Source organism: Vespa mandarinia, chromosome 2 (genome assembly GCF_050613455.1).
Source record: "Vespa mandarinia isolate Hongniang chromosome 2, ASM5061345v1, whole genome shotgun sequence".
Classification (NCBI taxonomy): Eukaryota; Metazoa; Arthropoda; class Insecta; order Hymenoptera; family Vespidae; genus Vespa; species Vespa mandarinia.
Window position 1 is genome coordinate 17,711,809 of NC_140811.1, and position 24,146 is coordinate 17,735,954.

General features: G+C 28.0%; 3 protein-coding genes across 8 annotated transcripts; 1 reads left to right on the forward strand and 2 right to left on the reverse strand.

The window, feature by feature from the left end:
- Window positions 1-4: 4 nt before the first annotated feature.
- On the reverse strand, window positions 5-6,270 carry LOC118441189 (DNA excision repair protein ERCC-6). 4 transcript variants are annotated; one of them, XM_085664703.1, is made up of 15 exons: window positions 6,253-6,270; window positions 4,796-4,914; window positions 4,348-4,568; window positions 3,903-4,270; window positions 3,726-3,800; window positions 3,528-3,657; window positions 3,290-3,442; window positions 3,092-3,219; window positions 2,818-2,972; window positions 2,428-2,742; window positions 2,162-2,359; window positions 1,940-2,086; window positions 1,731-1,841; window positions 1,407-1,610; window positions 5-1,339 (listed from the first exon to the last, which is right to left on the reverse strand). In XM_085664703.1, the coding sequence occupies exons 2-15, from the start codon at window positions 4,886-4,888 to the stop codon at window positions 149-151; spliced, it is 3,489 nt and encodes a 1,162-aa protein (XP_085520829.1). In that variant the 5' UTR covers window positions 4,889-4,914; window positions 6,253-6,270; the 3' UTR covers window positions 5-148. The 4 variants fall into 4 exon arrangements, with proteins under 4 accessions (XP_085520829.1, XP_085520828.1, XP_035721144.2 ...); XM_085664702.1 differs by lacking the exon at window positions 6,253-6,270 and adding an exon at window positions 6,043-6,192; XM_035865251.2 differs by lacking the exon at window positions 6,253-6,270 and adding an exon at window positions 5,193-5,273.
- A 106-nt stretch (window positions 6,271-6,376) lies between these two features.
- LOC118441224 (peroxisomal membrane protein 2) lies at window positions 6,377-7,634 on the forward strand. Its single transcript, XM_035865322.2, has 5 exons — window positions 6,377-6,631; window positions 6,765-6,860; window positions 7,002-7,149; window positions 7,219-7,338; window positions 7,423-7,634. Exons 1-5 carry the CDS (start codon window positions 6,534-6,536, stop codon window positions 7,522-7,524), a joined length of 564 nt encoding a protein of 187 aa, XP_035721215.2. The 5' UTR covers window positions 6,377-6,533; the 3' UTR covers window positions 7,525-7,634.
- Window positions 7,635-8,888: 1,254 nt separating this feature from the next.
- Window positions 8,889-23,845, reverse strand: Srrm234 (Serine-arginine repetitive matrix 2/3/4). 3 transcript variants are annotated; one of them, XM_035865203.2, is made up of 10 exons: window positions 23,681-23,845; window positions 22,846-23,096; window positions 22,402-22,506; window positions 17,265-17,546; window positions 15,309-15,434; window positions 15,114-15,192; window positions 14,143-14,198; window positions 11,938-14,055; window positions 11,610-11,783; window positions 9,335-10,052 (listed from the first exon to the last, which is right to left on the reverse strand). In XM_035865203.2, the coding sequence occupies exons 2-10, from the start codon at window positions 23,073-23,075 to the stop codon at window positions 9,902-9,904; spliced, it is 3,321 nt and encodes a 1,106-aa protein (XP_035721096.1). In that variant the 5' UTR covers window positions 23,076-23,096; window positions 23,681-23,845; the 3' UTR covers window positions 9,335-9,901. The 3 variants fall into 3 exon arrangements, with proteins under 3 accessions (XP_035721111.1, XP_035721096.1, XP_035721115.1); XM_035865222.2 differs by lacking the exon at window positions 9,335-10,052 and adding an exon at window positions 10,581-11,129; XM_035865218.2 differs by lacking the exons at window positions 22,402-22,506; window positions 22,846-23,096; window positions 23,681-23,845 and adding an exon at window positions 19,222-19,504 and having other exon boundaries at window positions 8,889-10,052.
- Window positions 23,846-24,146: the final 301 nt, after the last annotated feature.

Below are 24,146 nucleotides of genomic sequence, written 5' to 3' on the forward strand. Positions count from 1 at the left end.
ATTGTATATATATGCGTATAGAATTTATTTATATAATAATAAATTAAATAAGTAGCTCTAATACAAATACAAAATATTAATTCTACTATGATGTTGGGCAATCTTAAATCATAATTTTAATAGCCTACATCATATGATATAATTATAATTAGGATTTATTCCATGTAGGTATCGAGCACCACTTACGAGATTTACGAACAAAATCCATACTTTCTTGTGCAGTTTCACGTGCTAATCGTTGCATCATGTTTTCATCCTTTACATTTTGATGTGCATTCGACAAAACAGCTTCATGTTCAAAAGCTGAGCTAACAGCTGAAACGAAAAATATTTTGCTTTTTATTTTATATATTATATTTTCTAATAACAAGTTTGTACTTTTACAAATATTATATGTGTGATATGTCACAATCTTACTCGAATTGGCAAATAATTTTTTTAACACATATTCGTCATCGGAAACTTCGGTAGATTCTTCTACATGTGATTTAATTAAACGTCGTCCAATCAAATAAGATACATGCTCGCCTTCGAACAAAGCAGAAATATTATGCTTTTCTGTACGTGATTTCTTTTTTCTCTGTTGTTGATTTTTGTTGTTAGGTTTATCATGCAATTTTATTTCATTAATATTGTCAGTAAAAAACTCAGTTGTCATTTCTGATTTTAATCGACTAACTTCTGAAATACTATGATCTTCTGTATTATCCAAACTTGCATCAGGCAAAACTGTTTGTTCTTTATTCATTAATTTTTCTTCTAAATGGTTTTTTTTGGAAATTGAATTTGTATTAGGACTCTGATCAGTTTTAAGATCATCCATTTCAGTATTTGTATCATAACTTTGTTTCATGTTATTGTATCGAGTATTTAAAATATTATTGTTACTAATATTGTTATTACTATGATTAGACGAAACGTTAGTTACATTCAAATTTACATTAATGGGATGAACTTCGGATGCAGTTAGATTATTTTCATTGTTATGTAAATTATTAATTTTCGTTTTATCAGGAATCTTGATATTATCCTCTGGATCGACACGTGAATCATCCATTTTTTTTTCAAGATCCTTTGTAATCATCTGCTTACTTATGTTTTTACTAAGGGTGGAAGCCAATTTCTTCATTTTTTTAATTTTATTAGAAGAAAATTTTAACGAATTAGGTGTTAATTTAGAATCTTTAAACAATCGATCTGATTCAGAAGATTCCCCATTTATAGGTTCATTGAGATTAAATAGTTCCGCTAAATCTGTCGTTTTAAAAATTTTCCTCTGTCTTGGATCATCCAAAACCTTATTCGAAAGCAATAATTTAAAAATTTGCCTATGGTATATCTGTAACATAAAAGAGTTTTTTTATTATTATTATTATAAAAAAAAAAAAAAGCAAATTTTGTATTACCTTTTCTTCGATTGTACCAGCAGTAATAAGTCTGTAAATAGTAACATTTTTATTTTGACCAATTCTCCAAGCACGTTCTCTTGCTTGTGCATCAGTTGCAGGATTCCAATCAGGATCATAAATAACTACACGATTTGCTCCAGTTAAATTCACACCTAATCCTCCTACACGTGTCGTTAGTAGAAATATAAAATATGAGGTATTCTTTAAACATGAAAAAAATAATGTTATTTATATTATTATCAACATCGAATATAAGAAAGAGAGAGAGAAAGAGAGAAAGAAAAAGAGAGAAACAAAGATAGAATGAATTATTTTACTTACATTATTAAAAGTATAAATTGTTTCTTGACGTTGTGACATAGGTGTAGTACCATCCATTCTTAAATAAGAATGATTCTCTCGTTGTAATAAAGATTCTAAAATATGCATCATCTGTAAAATAAATGTATTATTCTGTATAAAAATTTTCTTGTTAGATTTTTACTAATAATAAAAAATATAATATATAAAGAATTAAAACGCATACAAACCTGCCTTCCTTGAGTGAATAACAATACTCTATGTCCTTGCTTTTTCCATATTTTAAGTAAAGACTGTACTACAACCATTTTTCCTGCACGTTTCCAGTACCCAAATTTGTCTAAATCTTCTGACAAATCGATATCTTCATCCGAATCCTACATATGTTTTAATGGACATATTCATGGTAACAATTTTACAAACTTCATATAATCATTTACTTATAATCTTACCATTGGATTTGTATAAAGGTATAAATCTGGATGATTGCATATTTTCCTAAGAGCAGACAAGGCTATCAACAAACGAGCTCTGTATCTCCCAGTTTCTTGAAGAGAATTTTTTTCGTGTAAAACAAACGATACATCTTCTGATAATAAATGTTCTTTATATAATTTTCTTTGCTCGTCTGTTAAACTACAAAATAATACCTGGAACATAAATAAAAATAATAATTTAATACTGATATAATTATCTAACATAAATATAATAAATATACCTGTTCATTTTTTTCTGGCAAGTTAAGATAACGTTTTACATCAGCTTTAGTTCTTCTAAGTAAATAAGGTGTAATAGCTTCCTTAAGCATAGTGGCTATTTGTAAAGCTGTAGCTTGTTGAAGAGATGTAGCATTGGCATAACCACCCCGAGTTATAGGAGCAGCACAATGCTCTAAAAATGCAGGTAATGTGCCCAACTTACCGGGCAAAATAAAGTCGAATAAAGACCACAATTCTTTCAATGAATTTTGCATCGGACTACCAGTTAATAATATGCGATGTGGAGTAGAAAATTCTTTTACTGCTTTACTTATCTATAAAAATTAAATTTAATAATTTCTTTTTTTTTTTTCTTTTGCATAATAATGTCGACATAACTACATATTCACCTTTGCTTGAGGATTTCTTATTTTATGCCCTTCATCAAGAATAACATAATGCCACTGAGTATTTGTGAGTAAATCTTTGTGTTTAAGCATACCTGAATATGACGTTATTAGTATACCACCAGTTTCTAAAGAATTTATTAAATTCTCGGGATTCACTAAGGATAAATAAAAGAATATTGTTACATTGAAAAATGTACAGCACATACAAACACACACACACATGCATACATACACATTTATATTTATAATATTCTTTATATTTTAAAATGCTTGCCATCATACGTTCCACATTGGTGTAATACAGCAACTCTTAAAATAGGCCACCAGTCATGAAAATGTTTTACCCACTGCTCCATCAAAGTTGCTGGACAAATAATTAATGTTGGTCCCAATCCTCTAAATCTACACATTAAAATAAACATAAATTATCATTAAATAAAATGTTATTTATAAATTTTATGTAAATTTTTACCTTCCACCATCAGAAAGTAATTCACTGCAATCCAAACCAGCTAGAAATGAAATAACTTGTATTGTTTTGCCCAATCCCATTTCATCTCCTAATAGACCACCTAAATTATGATTATGAAGTTCCCATAACCATTGGACTGAGACTTTCTGATATCTATAAAAAAATTTAATAAATTATATTTATTAACCTCTACAAATACTTCTACTGTAAATTATTATATTTTTGATATTTTATATACCTATATAATCTTTTCCAAATAGACTGAGGTACTTTAAATAGATTATCCACCATATGTACAGGTTCATCTTTCATATTCTTATTCTTTTTTATTCTTGATAGATAAATCTGTTCATCTCCATCATCTAATACTAAAAATATAAATCGTATAAAAAGAAAAATAAATAAAAAATGTATCATTTATATTCGTCATACATACTTTTCTTTGTACTAATACATTTGGGCTTTGAATTACTACGTTTCTTCTTAGAAGTATATCTTCTTTGTTCCATATCTAAATGATAACATATTACAGATAATTTTATTGATCTTTTTATTATAATTAATAATTTATAAGTTTCATTTATAAATATATATATATATATAGAAAACTTACCAGAATCTCCTTCATCATCGCTAGGAAAATATTCGCTTTCAGAATGATTTAGCTCACCATCAGACGTTGTATTATCTTTAATGTCACATTTGATAGATATACATTTTTTCTCGCTTGTATTAGAAGTACTAGCTAAATTTTTAATAGCATTTGTTTTTATTTGACTTGAACAACATTTAGAATTATTATTCCTTGACTTAAATGGTTTATTAGTTTCTATTTTCATTCTTTTATTTGGTATTGAATTATTTTCATCGTTATTTAATGATCTTGATGCTTTCTTCAAATGCTTTTTTTGTTTGGTAAGTTCGGCTTGTCTTTGAAAATACGTTTGAAGATCAAACAAATTCGATAATTTATCAAGTGTCCTAGAAATATATAAAAAAAATTCATTTTTATTATATTATGTCTTATTAGATATCATTGATATAAAAATTTTATTTACCCTTCTCGAGCATTTATTTCATGTTTCTCAATTGCTTGAAATGGTGTAATTTCCCCAGTCTTAACTTGATCTTGTAATGACTTATCATCACTATTACTATTAGTAATAGCTATTCTAATATTATCTTGAAATTTGGATTGACCTGAATGTAAATCAGATAATTCTTTTAATTTTTTTGATGCTTCTTGAAAAATACTTTCTTCACTTCTCACTGATATAATCTATAAAAATGAAATAAAAATACTTTGATGTTTCAAAAACAACGTACGTTTAATTACATGATTATCACAAAATCATGAATTCAAATATGATACGTATAAATCTTTACGTGATATAAATCACTATTTGAATATAAATATATATATATATATAAACGTAAGTATAAAGTATTGAATATAATAAAAATTAAAAACGTTTAATTTATAATTTATTAAATGATAAATTTAACCTTAGCCGATGAATTAATATCCAAGTCTTGTGTAGTTTCATTCTGCATTTCCTTTTCATTAAGTTTTTTTATTAGTACGTGACAATTTTCCATAGTTCAGTGCATAGGAACGATAGATTCTAATGGAATAAATAGTAAAGAAAAGCCTATAATTTTTTTTTTATTGAATACTATTTCAAAATTTGAAGTAAGTAGTGAAGTAGGGACTCGTATGAAATTTTTTATATATATATATATATATAATATATATATATAACGGTCTTGTAAATATACATACATATATAAATATAAATACAACTGCACTTTGTATTTTTGCTTTTATATTAATATTCCTAAAAATATTCTCAAAGTACAATAAATGCGATGTGACTGTCACGATTTTAATAAATTCGCTTACATGTTCGTTTAAGATAGTTCATTGTCTCTGGTTTTACAATGGTTTAAATCAACGATGAGAACATGCGTAATTCGTAACTGATTTTGATGAACAAGATATCATTTTAAAGATGAAAGTTTAATCTAGGATTCTGCTTTTACGAATTTTTGAGAAAGCTTTATTTTCTTTGAAAAAAAATCATGTTAAGAAATGATATTTTTTTCGAGAATAATTTATTCACGAATATAAAGCTTTTTAAAAAATTATAAAAAGCGGAATCTTAGATTAAATCTTTGTCTTTAAAATAAGATATTTTTCATTAAGACTGGTCAAGAATTATGTATTTTCTCATTGTTTCCATAAATGCTGTTTTCGACATTTTTCGCAAAGAAAAAATTTTGTATAGTGGCGCCCTTCGAAATCAGCGGCAAAAGAGAAAAAGCTCGTATCTCAGTAGTGATTTTCATATACACGTTTGAACGGTGTATGCTTTGTTCTGTGAAATAAACAATCTATTCCATTTTCTATTCTATATTTTAATATATTCCAAATGCAAAGAAATAGACTTCACGCTGTTCGTTCATGTCAATGGATTTGAGTTTCTAAAATATTGTTAAATTTTGGAAAAATTTATAATTCCTTTTGGATTTTATTGATTAAAAATATAGAAATTCTACAAACAATTTATAGCGCATTACAAGCGTTGAATTACATTCATAATTTAAGAGTCGCGTAGGTTCTCTCAAGACTGGGAAAGATTTCATTGTTTTTTTTTTCTTTGTTATATCGATGTAAATAAAAATAATCAACTAATTTATTTTTTTTTCTCATTTGATAGTTTAAAAATAATAGTATTACTGCTGTATCAGACCTTTTATATTTATTTCCTACTTTCATAGTTGACTTGAGTTTATCGATGTTCTGTGTTAGATAGAACACAGTAGCGGTATAATTTGGTCTAATGACAAATGCATATAAAATATATACATTCGTCGATTATTTTTTCAACAATTATAATTAGTAAATATACACTTATACATTATACACTATTTTTATAAAGATCAAGTTCCATATTATTAACGAGATCTTTCTCCTAGCGTTATTTTTTTTTTTTATAATTTCTTCCATAGTTGAAAGTCCACTTTATATTATTACTATAATTACTATTATTATTATAATAATAATAATATATAATATAACAATATAATCGGTATATATATATACTAATTATTTTTAAACGAAACATTCCATTAAATTTTGTCAATTATATTTATTATTTTGTATGCATTTGAAACAAATGCATACTGACACCTTGATCACTGTAAGACCAACATTACTAACAAAAATTATATACATATAAAAATGGCGTTTTCGAAACCAAAGGAAATGATATTAAATTTCGCAAGTGTATATTTTCAATACCTTTACAGTAATCCGATTAAAACAAAAGCAATTTCCAGGTAATTTTATGTATATACATATATATATATATATATATATGTGTGTGTGTACATATATACACAATGTCGCAAAGTATGGTTATATCTTAGTTTTATGTTGTACAAAAATTTTTATAAAAATATTCTTTTGTAGCTGCATTATTAATGTTTTGGGAAACTTAATACACCAGAAGTTAACTGGCGGGAAATCTATAGATGAAGATAGACTTATTGCATTTGGTCTTTTTGGGTAATTTATATATAATTAATATTATATATATATACTATATATATACATATAATATATACATAGTATATATATAAAATATATATATATATATATTTCACATTTTTTTTAAATATCTAAGACATATATAATAATATGTTACAGATTGTTATTAGGAGGTTCTGTACCACATTACTTTTATTTATACACACATTCCTTGAGAAAATATCCATTGACTTTGCTTTTGATAGAAAGATTGGTTTATACACCTTGTTTCCAAGCACTAACGTTATACATACTTGCTCGATTAGAGGTAAATTTGATTGACTGATGAACATAATTTCTGAAGAATGATTTTAATATATAATATTATTATTACCAGGGTAAATCTCACAAAGCCTCTAAAGAACAATTACAAAAGCTTTACTGGCCCGTTCTTCTAGCTAATCTCAAATATTTAACTATATTTCAATTTATCAATGTAAAATATGTTCCTTCAGTGGTACGTATATAAAATTTTAAATTTAATATTTTTTTATGCTATACTTTAATAATCTTTTTTATTTCTTTTTTTATTTCATTTTAGTTACGCACATTAATATTAGATATAATCAGTTTTATATGGTCGATTTATCTCACTAATGAATGCAAAAAATCAACTGTTACTGATAAGAAATCAAAGAAATAATATCTTAATATAATGTTATTGATTTCAATTGGTACGTATTAAAAAAATGAAATAAACGAAACAAAAGTAACACACACATATATATATATATAGGTTTATATGAATTATATAATAAAAATGTAAAGATTGTTTAAATTAATATTTGGGATGTATTTCATGAAATATATTGTATAAAGTTGTTTGCAAATAAATGTGGTTATTGGTGTAATTAATAAACGGCTCTAATGTTCAAGCTTTGATTTAATCACACAACAACAATACAGAATATGTTACAGGAATGATCAGGTATTATCAGACACACACACACAGATATATATACATATATATATATATCTGTTTTCTTTTAATGATAATAACAGTTGATCAGTTAAATTGTAAACAGCAAATATTGCTGTCAAAAGCTAGTGGTGTACTTTAAGATAATGAGAGAAATTTGAACCTATCTATTTTTATTTTGATCCTTAAAGGAAGCATATGTTCATAATAAGTAGAAAAGTTTTAATGGTATATAATTAACTATATATGAGATCCAAATTAAGCAACAAAAAATGGTATAGGTAAAAAGATATTAAATATGAAATACTTTAAAGGCTTAAAAGAATAATCAATAGATAATATAAATATATATGGTAATGATCACCACTGCGATTGACAAATATATTTGATAAGTTGTATCAGTCATTACAATGAACTAATGTTATTTAGGACTGTGTAAAGTACTTTTTATAACTGTTTTCAGAAAAAAATGTTGTAGGACACAAATCAATTTTTTGTACTATTTACCACATTAGATTAGAAAAAGAAAATTTCTGTATAAAACTGTGGTAGAACAATAGATATAATAATTAGAAAGAGATCTTAAATATTTTAAATGTTTGTAATAGTACTTTATTCAGCCCTAACATTATACAGGTCTCTTCTATTTATAAATAATGTAGATTTTCCAAACATGTTTTTTTCAACCTTATATATACATCTTTAAGACTTAACTCTTGAATAAATAAGACTAGAGTCTAGTTATGTCTTTTGGTACGCTGCCCGGTCTTATGACCAAATAACATTTATGACTTATTTATATATAGGTAAGTGGAATATTGCAAACAAATATTCATTGCTATAATTCCCTCTGTACTTTGTCGAATATTTACCATGGACAAAGCATTACATATATATATATATATATATATATATATATATATATATATATATAAAATTTAATAATTAAATATTATTTAATGCAAAAATATATATAAATAATAAATAAATAAATAAATAAATAAATAAATAAATAATAAATTAATAAATAATAAATATATAAATAAATAAATAAGTGAATACTATTATATATTTATAAAAAGTAATTTATACTGAATACAATAGAACTGAAATAATCTTCCTAAAGAATAGGCACATCTATTTATACAAGTAATGGCAGGAAAACATTGCACAGGAAAAGTGACTTACGATCATTTTTCAAATAAGTTGAACTTTAAGAACATTATTTCTCACTAGAAACACATAAAATTTGACTAGCACGTGTTTGTATAACAAACAACTTTACACAATCAAGTAATTACTAAAATGTACATACGTAGTATTATCAGTTAAAATGGAGAATTGTTTGTTTTTTCTTTAGAAATAATAAATATTAAATCATTATATAAATTCTTAGAGTAAAGATGTTCAGTATCAATGATATAATCTCCTATTCTTATATTGCTTATACAATGTTAAAGTTTATGGTGTTAGGACACACATCGTTTCTTTTCTTTTCTTTTTCTTTTTTTTTTCTTTTTTTTTTTTAGAAAGATTCCATTAGTTCAAATCTAAAGGATGTAACTTAAACACTTTTCTTTTTTTATAAAAGTCCCATAAGTTACACATATTACCATTATTATTAAAATATCATCTTTCCAAACGTTATTTAATACGTTTTCGAGAATAAATTATAATAAAATAAATATTATATTAACTTAACTTTAGTTTACTATACAAAGTGCTTTATAGTATTGTTCTCCCAAAATGCATGCATCGTATCGACTACAAATATGATCTATAATCTCTTTTTTTGGAAAGAGGATCGATTATCCGGAAGGGGAATAATACTAATATACTTAAGTTCATAATATTTAAGAGATGAGAGCAACCATCAATGAGTATTATCGAGTTAGAAGATTTAAAGGAGAGCAAATTTGTTCGTAAAGAATTTATGAAGAATTAAAACTATATCTATCAAATTTGGAATGAAATATGTAATAAACTATAGATAATCTCTTAGGTATGTGCTATTATAAACAAACAAATGAACTTATTCCAAATTTGATATAATAGAAAGGAACATCATGTTCTCTTTTAAGGACAATTCGATTAATACGTTTCAACGTGTGTAAGATGGACTTCGACTCGGAGAGCAGCTTGATCGATGACTCTGACTCGACCAGTTACTGTGTCTACTGCTCTCTGAACTACTTGGTGATGAAGGCGGCGTTGGAGTTGGTCGATGATATGGAATCGGTCGTTTCCTGGCACTAAAATTAATGAGTGTAAGTATCATGATAAAAAGGAGGTCGTATATAGCTCCAATATGAATTCTGAATGAAACTGAATTATATTTGTTATATATATAGATATATATATCAATTGTTATATCATAAAAATGTTCACGATAAATTATATCTAATGGTCAATTAATATAAATGAAATATCATTTAATAGTTCTTGATAATATATCGTATTAATACATATTACTTTGTTAACGTAGTCAGATATATATGTTTCAATATTTAATCGTAATTATTATTTCAATCAAATTGTTTTTTGCGAGCATGCTTATGAAACGACGTCATGCAAATTGCAAAAGTGAATCATGCAAAAGAAAAATGTGTTACTTACCTTGCAAAAATTATAACTATATATATATTTTTTTTTCTACTTATAAACACAGTGAAAATATAATTGGACTAAAAAAAGAAGCTCTTAGACTAAAATAAATGAATATTTTATTTTTATGTGATCGACTTTAAAATAAAATAAAAAGAATCAAATTCTACTGTAAATATTTAAATTTACAATAACTTATAAGAAAATACACACATGCTACATCTACATAACATTTATAAGTCAATAATGAGTATATATAGATATATATAAAGAAAAATTAACGAAATTATGATAATTTAGTTTAAAAAAAAAAAAATTTATATATGCGAATACTGGGACACTTTGTTGATTTAGTCTAACTTCGTTCGACAATAGACATTGTATGAATGAGGAGACAAAATGTGCTCGACATCAAAACTATTTAAATTCATAGAGAAACAACTCCATTTACACTTATTTTAAAAGCGGTATTAAATAAACAATTCAATATATTTTTGTTTTGCATTATAATCAAGTTAAGCTATGCGAATTCTCAAATATATATATATCATTATTATACTGTTCCAATAATTGTGAACTCTGAATGAAATCACATAATAAGTTTTTTTCTGTCGTAAAGAAAAAAGACTAATATGAAATTATTGCTATGTCAACTGTGTAGTAAAGTAACAAATGTCTGAGTGTAGCCATAGTTTTATCTTCTATGCCTGCCCCTCGATCTGTCCCTGTTTGACATAACAAACACAAAATAGTATTAGAGAATTACCTAATGTATAATAACTTAATAAAAATATTTATAAGAGAGAGAGAGAGAAAGAGAGAGAGAGAGAGAGAGAGAGAGAAAGAGAGAAAGAAGAGATTAGCAAAGAATTGTAGACAAAAATTTCGCTTTTATTCCCTTGACATATTTTCAGGATTTCTATTTTATTTCTCAAATACAATATTTGCTAATTAATACAATGTAGTAAAATGTTTTAAAAGAAATTTCGAATTCAAAAGACTGAGATAATGATAAAACGGAGGGGTAGGAAAAAATAAAAAATAAAAAATAAAAATAAAAATTAAAATAAATAAAATAAAATCTAAATAATAAGCAATATACTCTACAAGAATTGATGAAAAGGGATATTACAGATTTACCTTGGTGCATTTTGTGTGTAAACATATTGCTATAATAAAAGAATTTTTCTAATTACACGATTTACCTTGTAATACGACGTCTATCAAGAAAACTAGGCGAACCATGACGACGTGGTATAGACGGTGAACGGGATCTACTAGAACCCGAACTGCTGGAAGTTGAGCGCGAGGATCTACTAGAAACGCTGCTGGTTGATCGTGTAGAACTTGAAAAACTGCGACGACTATGCCTTGCCGAACTAAACATAATTTGTTTATATCAATTACACACATACACATACACATACACATACACATACACATACACATACGCACACGCACACACGCACACACGCATAGGCATATCAGAAAATATAGAAAAATATATCAATGTAAATATCGAAAGATCCATACCTGACAGAAGAACGAGAAGTACTTCTACTTCTACTTCGTTTTTCTTTCTCTCTTGACATCCTAGAGGCCGATCTAGATCGACTTCTTGATTTTTTTGATAACGAACGACTCCTGCATTTCTTTGAGGCTGAACGACTTCTCGATTTTTTGGACAAAGAACGACTTCTTGATTTTTTAGTTACCGAACAACTTCTAGATTCCTTCGACAGAGATCTACTTCTGGATTTTTTCGATAAAGAACAACTTCTAGATCTTTTTGACAACGATATGCTTCTACTTCTAGATCTTGACTTTCCAGGGGATTGAGAAGGTGACTTCTTCGATCTTGATGCGGATCTCGATGGAGAGTGTTTTGATCCAGAGGAAGATCTTGACCTTGATATTCTTTTCGAATGTGCTTGAAGAGAATTCGGTGATTTCTTTGATCTAGACCCAGATCTCGATGGCCTATGCTTTGGAGATACTGATTTTTTGCTACGAGCACGCGAACGCGATCTATTTCTGGATAAAGATCTTGAACGATGTCTCGGTGATCTGGAAGACTTCTTTTCCAAAGATAATGACCTTGTGTATGATCTTGACGGGGATCTGGAATATGATTTCTCTCTTAAAGAATGTTTCCTAGGTATTGGAGAATTTCTTTTAGATGTACTTGGAGATCGAGATCTTGTGTCGGATTTGTTAATAGTGTCACTTGGTAAAGATGGTGGTGACTCACTTGGAGATCTTAACTTTATTATAACATCTTTGTGAGAAGTCGCGATAGGTGGTGAATGCGTCAAAGAATTACTTTTTGGAGAAGGTTTCTGGACAATTATTGGAGAACTCCTTTTAGAATTACTAGGACCCGAAGAGAACTGTTTTGTTGTTATTGTTGTTGTTGTTGTTGTTGTCGCTGTTGTTGGTGTTGTTATTATTGTTGTTACAATTGCCGACATAACAGGTGACTTTGGACTAGTTTTATCCAATAGTGTTTGCGACAAGAGAGGTGGTGATTCGCTAGGCGATCGAATTTTTATAGCAGCTTCTTCACGAGTCAATGGTAATGCTGGTGAAGGTGATCGACTGGAAACTGGTGACTGTACAGGAAGTAACCGTACAGGTGATATTAATTTTTCTTTGGAAGAAGAAGAAGAATTTGTTGGGTCTTCCGTTAGTTTTGGTGGTTCCACCGGTAATGCTATATCGAAAACCGATTCTTCTTTCTTTTCTAATTTAACTTTTACAGGACTTATTACCTTTTTCCCTAATGTTTCTCTAGCCTTCGCAGCTAATCCACTTTGCAAACGTTTCAACGTGTTCAATTCCTTAATTTTTTCCTCATCTTCTTGTTTCGGTTCATCGTCCGCTATATCACCCTCATCTTCACTAGAAGATCTCAAACTTACTCGCGGTGTAATCATTTGTATTTTTCTACCTTTCGATATTGATCGAGATTTTTGTCTAACAACATCCCGATCTCTTTTTTGTTCTCGCTTTTTCTTATCTTCTAATATATCCTTATAACGTTCCGGGTTTTTCCGTACTGGTGAATAACTCAAAGACGATCGTCTAGATCTACTCTTGGATCTAGTACGGCTTCTACGACGTTCCTGCGATTTATCTCTCCTTTCTTTTGGTCTTCTTGGAGATCTAGATCTTTTACGAGAATCTGATCTCCTACGTCTATGTATAGGAGAAAGTCTACGTCTTGATCCATAACGATCATATCTTGAACGACTTCTACTTCTTGAAATAGAAAATCTATTGTAACGTCGCGGTGATCTTGAAATCCTTCTTCTTCTTGGAGAAGATGTTACGCGTCGTGATCTCGAATATCTTCTTGGAGATCTTCCTCTGTCTGCTCTACCTCTGGATGGAGATCTATGACGTCTAGGTGGTGGGGTTTTATGTGTAATCGGTGGTGACTTGTCCCTTTTATCTATAATAGTAGTTTTCTTTGTGGCTGATTCCTTTTTCTTTATAGGTGGTGTTTCATTGCGAGATGATCTTTCTACTGCTTTTTTTGGAGATCTATTTACTCGATATTCTTTTGTAACATTTTCACCGTCATCAAACGTATTCTTCTCTACAACAACTTTATCATATTTCGTTCTTTTCTTTGGCCTCTCTGGAGAACTAAAATATATTTCAAGTAACATAATAAACTCTATGAAATGCGTGAAAGAAATTGATAAAAATACTAATAAAAATTATTTCATTTACTTGTCTGTAGAGCTATCCGTTGATTGATGTTTCCTCTTTAGCGCTGCTTTTTTCTTCTATAAGAAAATAAATTTTATATTAATGAAAATTATTAAAGTAACTATCTTACATCAATCATGCAAACTGCTCATTCTGTGGAATCTGCTTATTCCTATTATGTCTTTAATATTTTTTTTTTATCATTGACTTAATGTTATTCTCTTTCCTAGGTTTTTTTTCCTTTTTTTTACTTTTAATAGATTAACTTGGAACATCGATAATAATACATTAACGATACTGAATCAAAAGCTAATAATAGCTTAAACGAAAATTAACATATACAAATATATATATATATATATATATATATATATATATATATATATTTGTGCACAAATATATACATATATGCACACATATATCTCTTATAACAAGAGTAGTTATTCAAGAATAAGCAATTTCCTAAACTAAATTATTGCATAATAAGATAGTGCTTGTTACAAAACGAATATGTGAAATATACAACAATCATAAAAATTCGTACAAATTCGTACAAATAATAAATTTGTAATACGTATAATACACGAGTAGCGGCATATCTGGTACTCACTTAGGGAATGTATCCTGTCAAATGGCGCTGATAATTACAAACATACCGAGATTTATACTTAGAAATAATGACTGTTAACTTGAAAAATCAGATAAAATGTTAAGATAATTAAATAGAGCGAATTTCGTATATTTTGTTTCGAAAATAAATATAAACATAAAGATGTGGATAGTTTAATGTGAATTCGCAACTAATTCAATATAACAAACTAAAATGTTGCATGCTGTGGCATTACATGCTTCACCTTTCTGCGTTTGCTCGTTTATCGTGTATCCGTATTCATGCGTGCGTTATAGAAAAAGAGCAGGGGAAATTTTGCACATACTATTTTTTTTGTTTTTTTTTTTGTTTTTGTTTTTAACGTTACAACATAATTTCTTACCTCAGATTTTTCTTTTCCTTCAACTTTGTTTTTCTTTTTTTTCTTCTTTTTCTTCTTTTTTGATTCAGCTTCAGACGAACTAAGGAACACAATATTAAATATTTTTTCATTATTACAAATTCCCATGTGAAAATTTATATTTTGTTTAATATTAATTAGAGATATTATAAATTTAATCTTATATATAATAATTACCAGCTCTCTTCGGTATCATCGCTGGATTCACTGTCAGATGAACTGGCCTCTACCTTTTTGTGCTTTTTCTCCTTTTTCTTTTTCTTAGCTTTTTCTTTCTTCTTGGACGTCCTTGGAGATTCGGACCTATGAAATTCGTATTGCATTAGACCAAAGATTCTCCAAAGATAATTGTTATGAATTTTTAAAAATGATATTTATATTTATTAATTCTTGCAGTGGGCGTCTTCCTGTCGACAAGTGCATACCTTGTGCTGACAATAAAGAAAGCCTTTGTAGTATATATATACTTGTGTGTCAAACGAGTATTTCATTTTAACTGCATAAGCTATCTCACGCTTAATGCTTTTAACCATATGTAACAGCGAATAGCTTTGTTTTAATAATCGAGAGAACACATTGCCAATAAAATTTCACACAGAAAATTCTTTGAGTATTGAGTTATAGTCCCAAATTGAAAAATAAAATCGAACTTACGTAGCTTTGGTAGTGCAGTGTATAATAATATCTTTCATAAATTATTTCAGCAAAGATTAATATATCACTGCAATTCCAAGTGAAAAACAAATAAAAGACGTAAAACAACGATAAATGCACAGGTGAAAGTCACAATGTTCCGGCTATAGCTAACGAATTGACTACATAAGTATCTTTTGTTTTTTTTCTTTTTTTTTTTTTTTTTTTTTTTTTGTATTTTTTATTTTGAAAGATTTAGTTTTTTCATTGCTTCTTTTAAAACATTAAAAAAAAAAGCTATAAATAATTACAAATTTGAAATTCTTCTCCTCTTTATAGAAAACTAAATCTTTCAAAAAGTTACAAAAGACAAGTATACAAAGTATGAGGAGTATTGATATAATATGGGATTAGCATTACCTTGATAACCATCGATAGGGACGGACTTGTCAGAAAAAAATAGAGAGATGACATTAACAACAAGCTTTATCGATAACAACAACAAAGATAGAAATGCATGAATGTACGCAACATAATGTGCGTTATATTAAACCTGTGCTTAGTGTTGTACGCCAGGTAAATGTTTGCCAATGATATTTGAATGATATTGTTTTGATCATCATTAATTGAAATCAACGAACAATAAGAGAAAATATTGTTATTGATTGGAAAACATGAATAAAGAAAATGCAACAAACATTTACCTCTAAGAAAAATTGCAATAAATGGAAATATTAATAATAGTTAATCGCGCCTACATTTATAAAGGACCTAAATACTCAATGAAAATATAATAAATTTAACAATTTATTTCGCGGTAAATAGCATATTATCTATTAAAATATTTCTTTTTTCTTTTCTTTTCTTTGCTTTTTTTTTTTTTGGTTCTGTAAATGTACGCGACGTCCATACTTACCTACTAAGCCTACTAGATAGGCATTCAGTCCTCCTTAGTTCTGTTTGAAACAGAGAAAGTTGTATGGGGCATGAAATAGTAGGCGAGTAATGATTCAGTATCCGATAAGTAGACGTGTAATAAGCAAATGAACGAGTGGAGTTGCGATAAATGAATAATTAATTAAGGAAAAATGGGGAACTACAGGAAGATGGATTGTGCAGTCTTGGAGCCTCGACTCGTATATGCCATCGCGTTGATATTACAAAGAAGATCAAAAGCTTTTTTTTTATATTTTTCGTTACGATTAATTAACGACGGCATAGTTTCAATATATAATCCAATAAATTTATTTGCATGTGTGTGTGTATATATATAAACATATATGAACAGATATATTCTTTCACTCCTCCTCCTCTCTCTCTCTTTTTCTGTTCCCTCACATGCATATATATATATATGTATATACGCACAATATATGTATATATATATATATATAGACACACACAACATGTATAGATATGTATGTACATATCTAATTATAAAACATAGCAAAAATCCGAGTCCAGTCTCCATTGACCTCTGCACAGTTCATTATTTTATACCTTTCTTTTTTATGCTTCTTTCCCTTTTTCTTCTTGGACGTGCTACCAGAACGTTTTCTTTTATTCTTCTTTTCCGGAGCAGAGGTAGTATCCGGAGCAGGGCTTGGAGTGCGAACTAATTCATAAACCTTGTTCGCCGCCGCTCTTGCCTCGGCTTCTCGTGCCCGCCTTTCCGGATCTAGGCTACTTCCTTCCACGAAGAATTCTGATATTCCAAAGGCTTCCCGCAATTTAGCATTTTTTTCTTGTTGTGCCTCGGCTATCTGATGTGTTTCTCGAACACTGAAATTTCAATGTTTGTGGTAAGATTTTTTTCTCATTAAACAATAATTATTAAGATTAAAAAAAAAAAGGGGGAGGGAAGAAAAGAAGTAATAATAATGTCAATATTTGTCGATATCGACACTTCGATCATAATGATTAAAAAAGAAAAATACATGGGAGGAAAAAAGACAATAGAAACAACAACAAGAGCAACAACAATGGCTGACATGATCTTAAATATAAAAGATTGACCTACCGCGATGAAATTTTTACTGTCATCGTTGATAAACTATTTCCTTTTATTATTATTATTATTATAATTATTATTATTTTTAATTGAAATATTCACTAGCGATTTATTCAACTGGAAAAAATCAAAGAAAACGAGAGAGAGGGTGGGATCAAATGAAACAATTAGATATTAAAGAGATTCCAATGATGACGATGAGTAACAATAACTAAAGTTACTGGTGGCAAAGGCAGAAAGAAGTAGTGGCGATGGAAAAAGAGGAAGAGAATGAGGAGGAGGAGGAGGAAAAGTGACATAACATAGGGGGGGAGAGAGAGAGAGAGAGCGCGCGTAGAACACGCCGAGGAACCACCGTGCAGTCTCTCTTCTTCGCGAGGAATGAAAAGCTTCGAACGACTAGATCAGAGTGGGAGTAGGAGTGGGGATGAAGGAAGTCCGAGACGAGAGAGGGGAGAGGGGATACAGGGGGTGCAAGACGAAAGAGGGGAGTGGGGATGCAGGGGGTGCGAGAGGAGAAAAGGGAGCGTTCGCGAGCCACCCCTATGCCAACTCGCTCGACGGATCAATACAATCCAGCTGGTGATACTTTTTCCGCCATCCCCTTTCGCACACCATTCGTTCATTACACACATATATATATATATATATATATATATATATATATATATATACATATATATATGTGTACAAATTCGAAATTAGAGTTGACGAAAGAGAAACAATTATTTTTTCTTCTTCTTTTCAATCTTTTTAATCTTTTCCTCTTGAACGAATTTCATGTATGAAATTTTTATATATGTGATTCTTTTTCTTTCTCCTTTTTTCTAATTATCAAAATTTAACTCAAAAGTCGAAATAGTTTTTATTTGTATGCGAGTACAAAAATACTAATATTTGTGTGTGTGTATTAAACACACACGCATATATATATATATATATATATATATATATATATATATATATATATATATATATACAGGCACAATTTTTGATATTATATATATAATATAAAAAATTGCAAAATAAGTTTTATTGATCGATAATTATCTTTTTATTTATTTTTTTTTTTTTTTTTTCATCAAATCAAATATCTCAATCGAATATTACTTCTTTATTTTTTGTTTTTCTTTTCTCACAAATTTTATACATTAATTATTTTAAATATATCAAGATTTTAAAGCGAAAAGAAAAAAAAAATGAAAAAGAAAAGATTGCATTACAATCTTTATTTTAGATTTAGAACATTATGCAGGGGAAAAAAAAAGAAAAGGCAAGAAAAATGGTCAATAATTCTATCATTCTAATAAATATTAATAAATAATAATAATAATAATAATAATAATAATAATAATAATAATAATAATAACACTAATAATAATGGTAATTATAATAAATATGATGATAATAAACGAAAACAATGGAACACGACCGCTACAAGTTTACCTAACAACAGAGCGAACATTGTTTCCTCGTCCGGCAAGAAGATGAAGCTGTATACGTTGACAACAACAACAATGTTGTCGCATTTGTAATTGGGCACGTTTCTTCTCGTTTAAAGCTTGTTGCAGTTTACGTTTACGACCGCGTTTGAAAACTTTCTGTCGATCGAGGAAAAAATTACCACGCCATAACGTTTCGAAAAAAGCACGACCATCTGCCGGACCTCGTCCTCGAGCTACCTTCTGCGTTGGCGTTGGCGTTGGTGTTGTCGTGGACATAGTCATTCCCTTCGATTGTTATAAAAAAAATAAAAAAATAAAAAAAATAAAAAAAAATAAAATAAAAAATAAATAAAAAAACAATGAAAAAAAAAAAAAATATAACAAATTTTCTCGAACGACTAGCAGTAGCGACGATGGTGCTTTTGAAATAATTATTTTTATTTCTTCATTTCTTCTTTGAAAAATTTCTATTCCTCCTTTTTTGTTAAATATTTATATGTTTATATTCAATGCACATGGACTCTTCAAATTCATCCTTTCAATTCGTCGAAAATAATTGATCTTCGATTATACCAATATCAATTTTAAGTGATTATAATTTAAAAATAAAAAAAAAAAAAAAAAAAAAAGGAAATAACTTTCTCGTTCAAGTCCTTAGATGATGATTTTTTTCTCAATTCTTCATTTCTTCTTTGAAAGGTTTTTGTACTTTTCTTTTTTTTCTTTTTCTTAATATTTATATATTTGTATTCAACACACATGGATTCTTTAAATTCGTCTTTTCAATTCGGTGAAAATAATTAATCTTCGATAATATAATCTCAATTTTAGAAGATTAAAATTAATAAAAGAAAAAAAAAGAAAGAAGAAAAAAAGGAATATGCGCCCTCATTCGAATCTTTAAGATAATCAAGATGATGAAAATGATGAAGAAGACACGATTGTAGCACACATAGAAATGAATCCCACCTTGATGTGAAAGGCATTTGCAATAGTTCAGACGAGTAACAAGACTGTGAATAGGATAGCGAACGTAATGCTTTTCCTTCCTTTATTGTACTCATCCTTTACATACGCGCGCGCGCGCGCGCACGCATACACGCACACACATCACACAACACATAGAGTTCCAAGAAAACCTTTTGTATACGAAATCTTCTTGCTTTCGTTGGGTAGAACAATTATTTGGTGAGAATGCCGGAAACGTTAGTATGTGTAATGCTTATTTATGTTTCTTTTATTCTTCCAATGATATATATATATATTTTTGTATGATATCACGTATTTTTCTCAATTGATAATTTTTGTATCTTTGCTATCTTATTTTTCTTCATATATATTTCTTCCTTTTAACATTATTGTTATTCATAATGATTCTCATACAGTACATATTTCTTTTCTTCATATATATATATATGTGTGTGTATATGTATGTCTATTATACATACAATCTTATAAGAATATTTTATAGATATACATTGGTTCATGTATATATATATATATATTATATATATTATATATATATATAATATATAAATATGTATACGTTTTAATTATACGCATACATGTGAACATTTGATCATTGAGATCATCCGCTTAAATAATAAGGAAGACTTTGGATCAGGCACGCTAGCTATTGTCGTATCCTTTATTTTCGGATATCTGGAACATTGAGATTATTCATTATCATCATCATCATCATCTATATGTTCATATATCGACGTATTGTATTCTCTCCTCTTCTTCATATATTTTCTTTATTTTCAAATTCTTTTCGAAATATTCTTCTCTTCCTTTTTATCCAATGAAAATCATTCTCAGATAACGATATATGTTGATTATTGCATTCTTTCCCACTGGTTATTTTAATTTTGTCAAGAACGAATTTTCTTGAAAAAATTCTTTTTTGTTTTTATATATATATATATATATATATATATATTTTTTATTTATTTATTTATTTCTTTTTCATATATACGATTTTGAAGAGATGTTTCTGTTCACATTTGAAATATCACTTTCGTTGGCACGTATGTTAGAAATCTAACGTTACACTTCCCAACACAATCTTAACACTTAATATCTAATGTGTACATAAGTATATTTATATATGTATATGTATATGTATATGTATGTATGTATATGTATCTATATATATATATATAGAGAGAGAGATATATAGATATACGTCGACAATATATATATATGTATATGGTAATGGAAGACTTTTGTGATTTTACGTTAATTTCGCGATTACATTATGTTTATTTTTCTTTCTGTCTTTGTTTTTTGATCTTTTCAATGTTCGATGTTTCTACGATGGTTTTGTGGATATTTCTTGACGCATAGCGTCGCATCGTCGCGGTCCATTCTTGCACTGAGATAGCATTTGTCGAATGATGCTAGAATAAACTCGTGTACCGTCGTCTCTCGCGCATCCCTCCAACTACCGTCTTCTCTACACCACCCATCTCTCTCATCTCTCCCTTCCTTCTCGTTATTAGCGCCGGCGCTATAGGGTAGGTCGATATGACCTAACAGAGGAAGGAAGGAAGAATGGGTGGGTGTATACACCCTTTGACAATCTTTCAATTTTAACTAATTAATTAATCTATTATTACTTGCATAACAGAGAGGGAGAGAAAGAGAGAGAGAGAGAGAGAGAGAGAGAGAAAAAAAGAGAAAGAGAAAGTATCCTACTCTTGATCAAATATCATATCAAATCCAAATGCTACTCTATTAATTATTCTACAAAATTGTATCACAGTAAATTTTCATTAACGAATAATCGAATAAATATCTTTCTTATTTTCACAAAAATTTATAAATGATTCATTGTAATTGATTATGAATTTTTATATGATTCATTGATTATAGATTTTCTTAAAAAGTATATATTAATTCTGCATTAATATAATTGACATTTATATGAATAATGCAATCGTAATCCAATTGCAATAATATCATGTGACAGAGAAATGAATCAGATGTGAATTCTATAATGGAGTATATTCATATGTGATAGGCCTTGGAAAGAAACCTTTCAAAAGTTAGTTGAGCAATCGTGAATATGTTCATGCAATTCTCATAAAGTTACCATTCAAAACTATGACGAACTTTTTTAGTTAAAAAATAATTGGAATAGAAAAAAAAAATATATATATATAATAATAAACTTTACTTTATGCGGCCAAATTCATCACGTGGTGCACTTGTCTTCATTTCTGTACCCATTAACATTGAACGATAAGATTCCACTTTCTTTGTTACTTCCTCGGTTGTGAATCTGTAAGAACGAATTTTATAACAATAATTAAATTTATTCTGCCAATTGTAGGTATATATTAAATTCTTAATTAATATAACATCTGACATCTATAGGCAAAATTTTAACTCAATGATATTTGTAAATATAAAGAATTAAATTAAAAAATTGCAAAATAGCAACAAAGTACTATATAGGTTTTTTTTTAAACCACATAAAACTATGGTATTAAAAATTATTATATAAAGCAAAATTTATTTTTTTATTTCATTTCATCAATAGCATCATATGGATTATTATATATGAATATAAATAAATAAGAAATAAATATAATAACAAAGAGCATAAAAATATATCTACCCTTGTTCTTCCAAAATGTCTGCTAATTCGGCACATTTAACTTCAACTTTTCGCTTTCTGACATGATCAAGAATCTCCTTATTAGGTTGTTTATTTATTTGTTCTATCTTTCCTTCATCAGTTTTATAATTAACTTTATCCTTTGTTTTGCGTATAATAGCCCAGTTTCTTTGAACATGTCCATTGGTTCCAGATCCACGGGGTGTTTGAAGACCAATACCATTATACATTTTATGTAATAACTGCAAGTTCTAAGTAATAAAAATTATTTATTATCTATCTATTATGTAATATATCAGTGATTAAAAGTAAACATCAATGATTAATTATTTGAAAGATTTCATTTATTTTCTTTTTTTTAATTTTTAGTTTTCTTAAATATTCGATTTTATCATCAACAAAAATTCTACATTTTCCGATTATAATCTATACAATTATATTAGCATTTGAATATTATCAATAAATATTATTAAAATGTTCTCCTCATTGAATTCTATTCAATATTAAAGTTATGTGTGTCACGAATAGAGATTCCATTAATCAAAAATATGCTATATATCTTGGGAAAAAAAAAAAAAAAAAAAAAAAAAAAAAAGAAAGAAAAAAAAGAAAATATTTAGAGATTTACTTTTCTATAGATTTATACTTAACCTATAAAGTCAATAAATGAAATGGCTTGGAAATAATAATTGCAACTATTAAATAGTAAAAAAAGTGATATAAAAAGAAATAACATATAATGTGAAGAATAGAGGACAAACGATAGGTTAGAATAAAGCAAACGCAAATTATTGATCGAATAGCTTCTGACGCAAATACATTCTTCAGAACTCACGTTTCAAACTTGATCCAATTTATTGCATAGAAATCACTTAGAATATCGTCAATTCTGTCTATATCATAAACAACTCACGTAAACTAAAATTCAACGGTCAATCCCTAAATTAAAGCGCGAATAACACTCCACGTTTTCTATAGCGTTGCCGTTATTACGCGATTATTACCAAATTTCAACGTATGGTGGCGTTATACGTCAAGCTATGTTATTTTATGCGCATGTCATCCATTATTCTACGTTCAAGAAATATTTTGTATTCGGATTAATTCTAACTAATACTATGTATCTAACATATATTTAATGTTTTTTTCTTTTCTGGTTTTATCTTTTTTTTTTTTTTTTTTTTTTTTTTTTTCGTAAATATATGCAATATAATTATTATAATTATTATAATTATTATAATTATTATAGCTATTATAATTATTATAATTATAATTATGATAATTACAAAAGAATACGATAA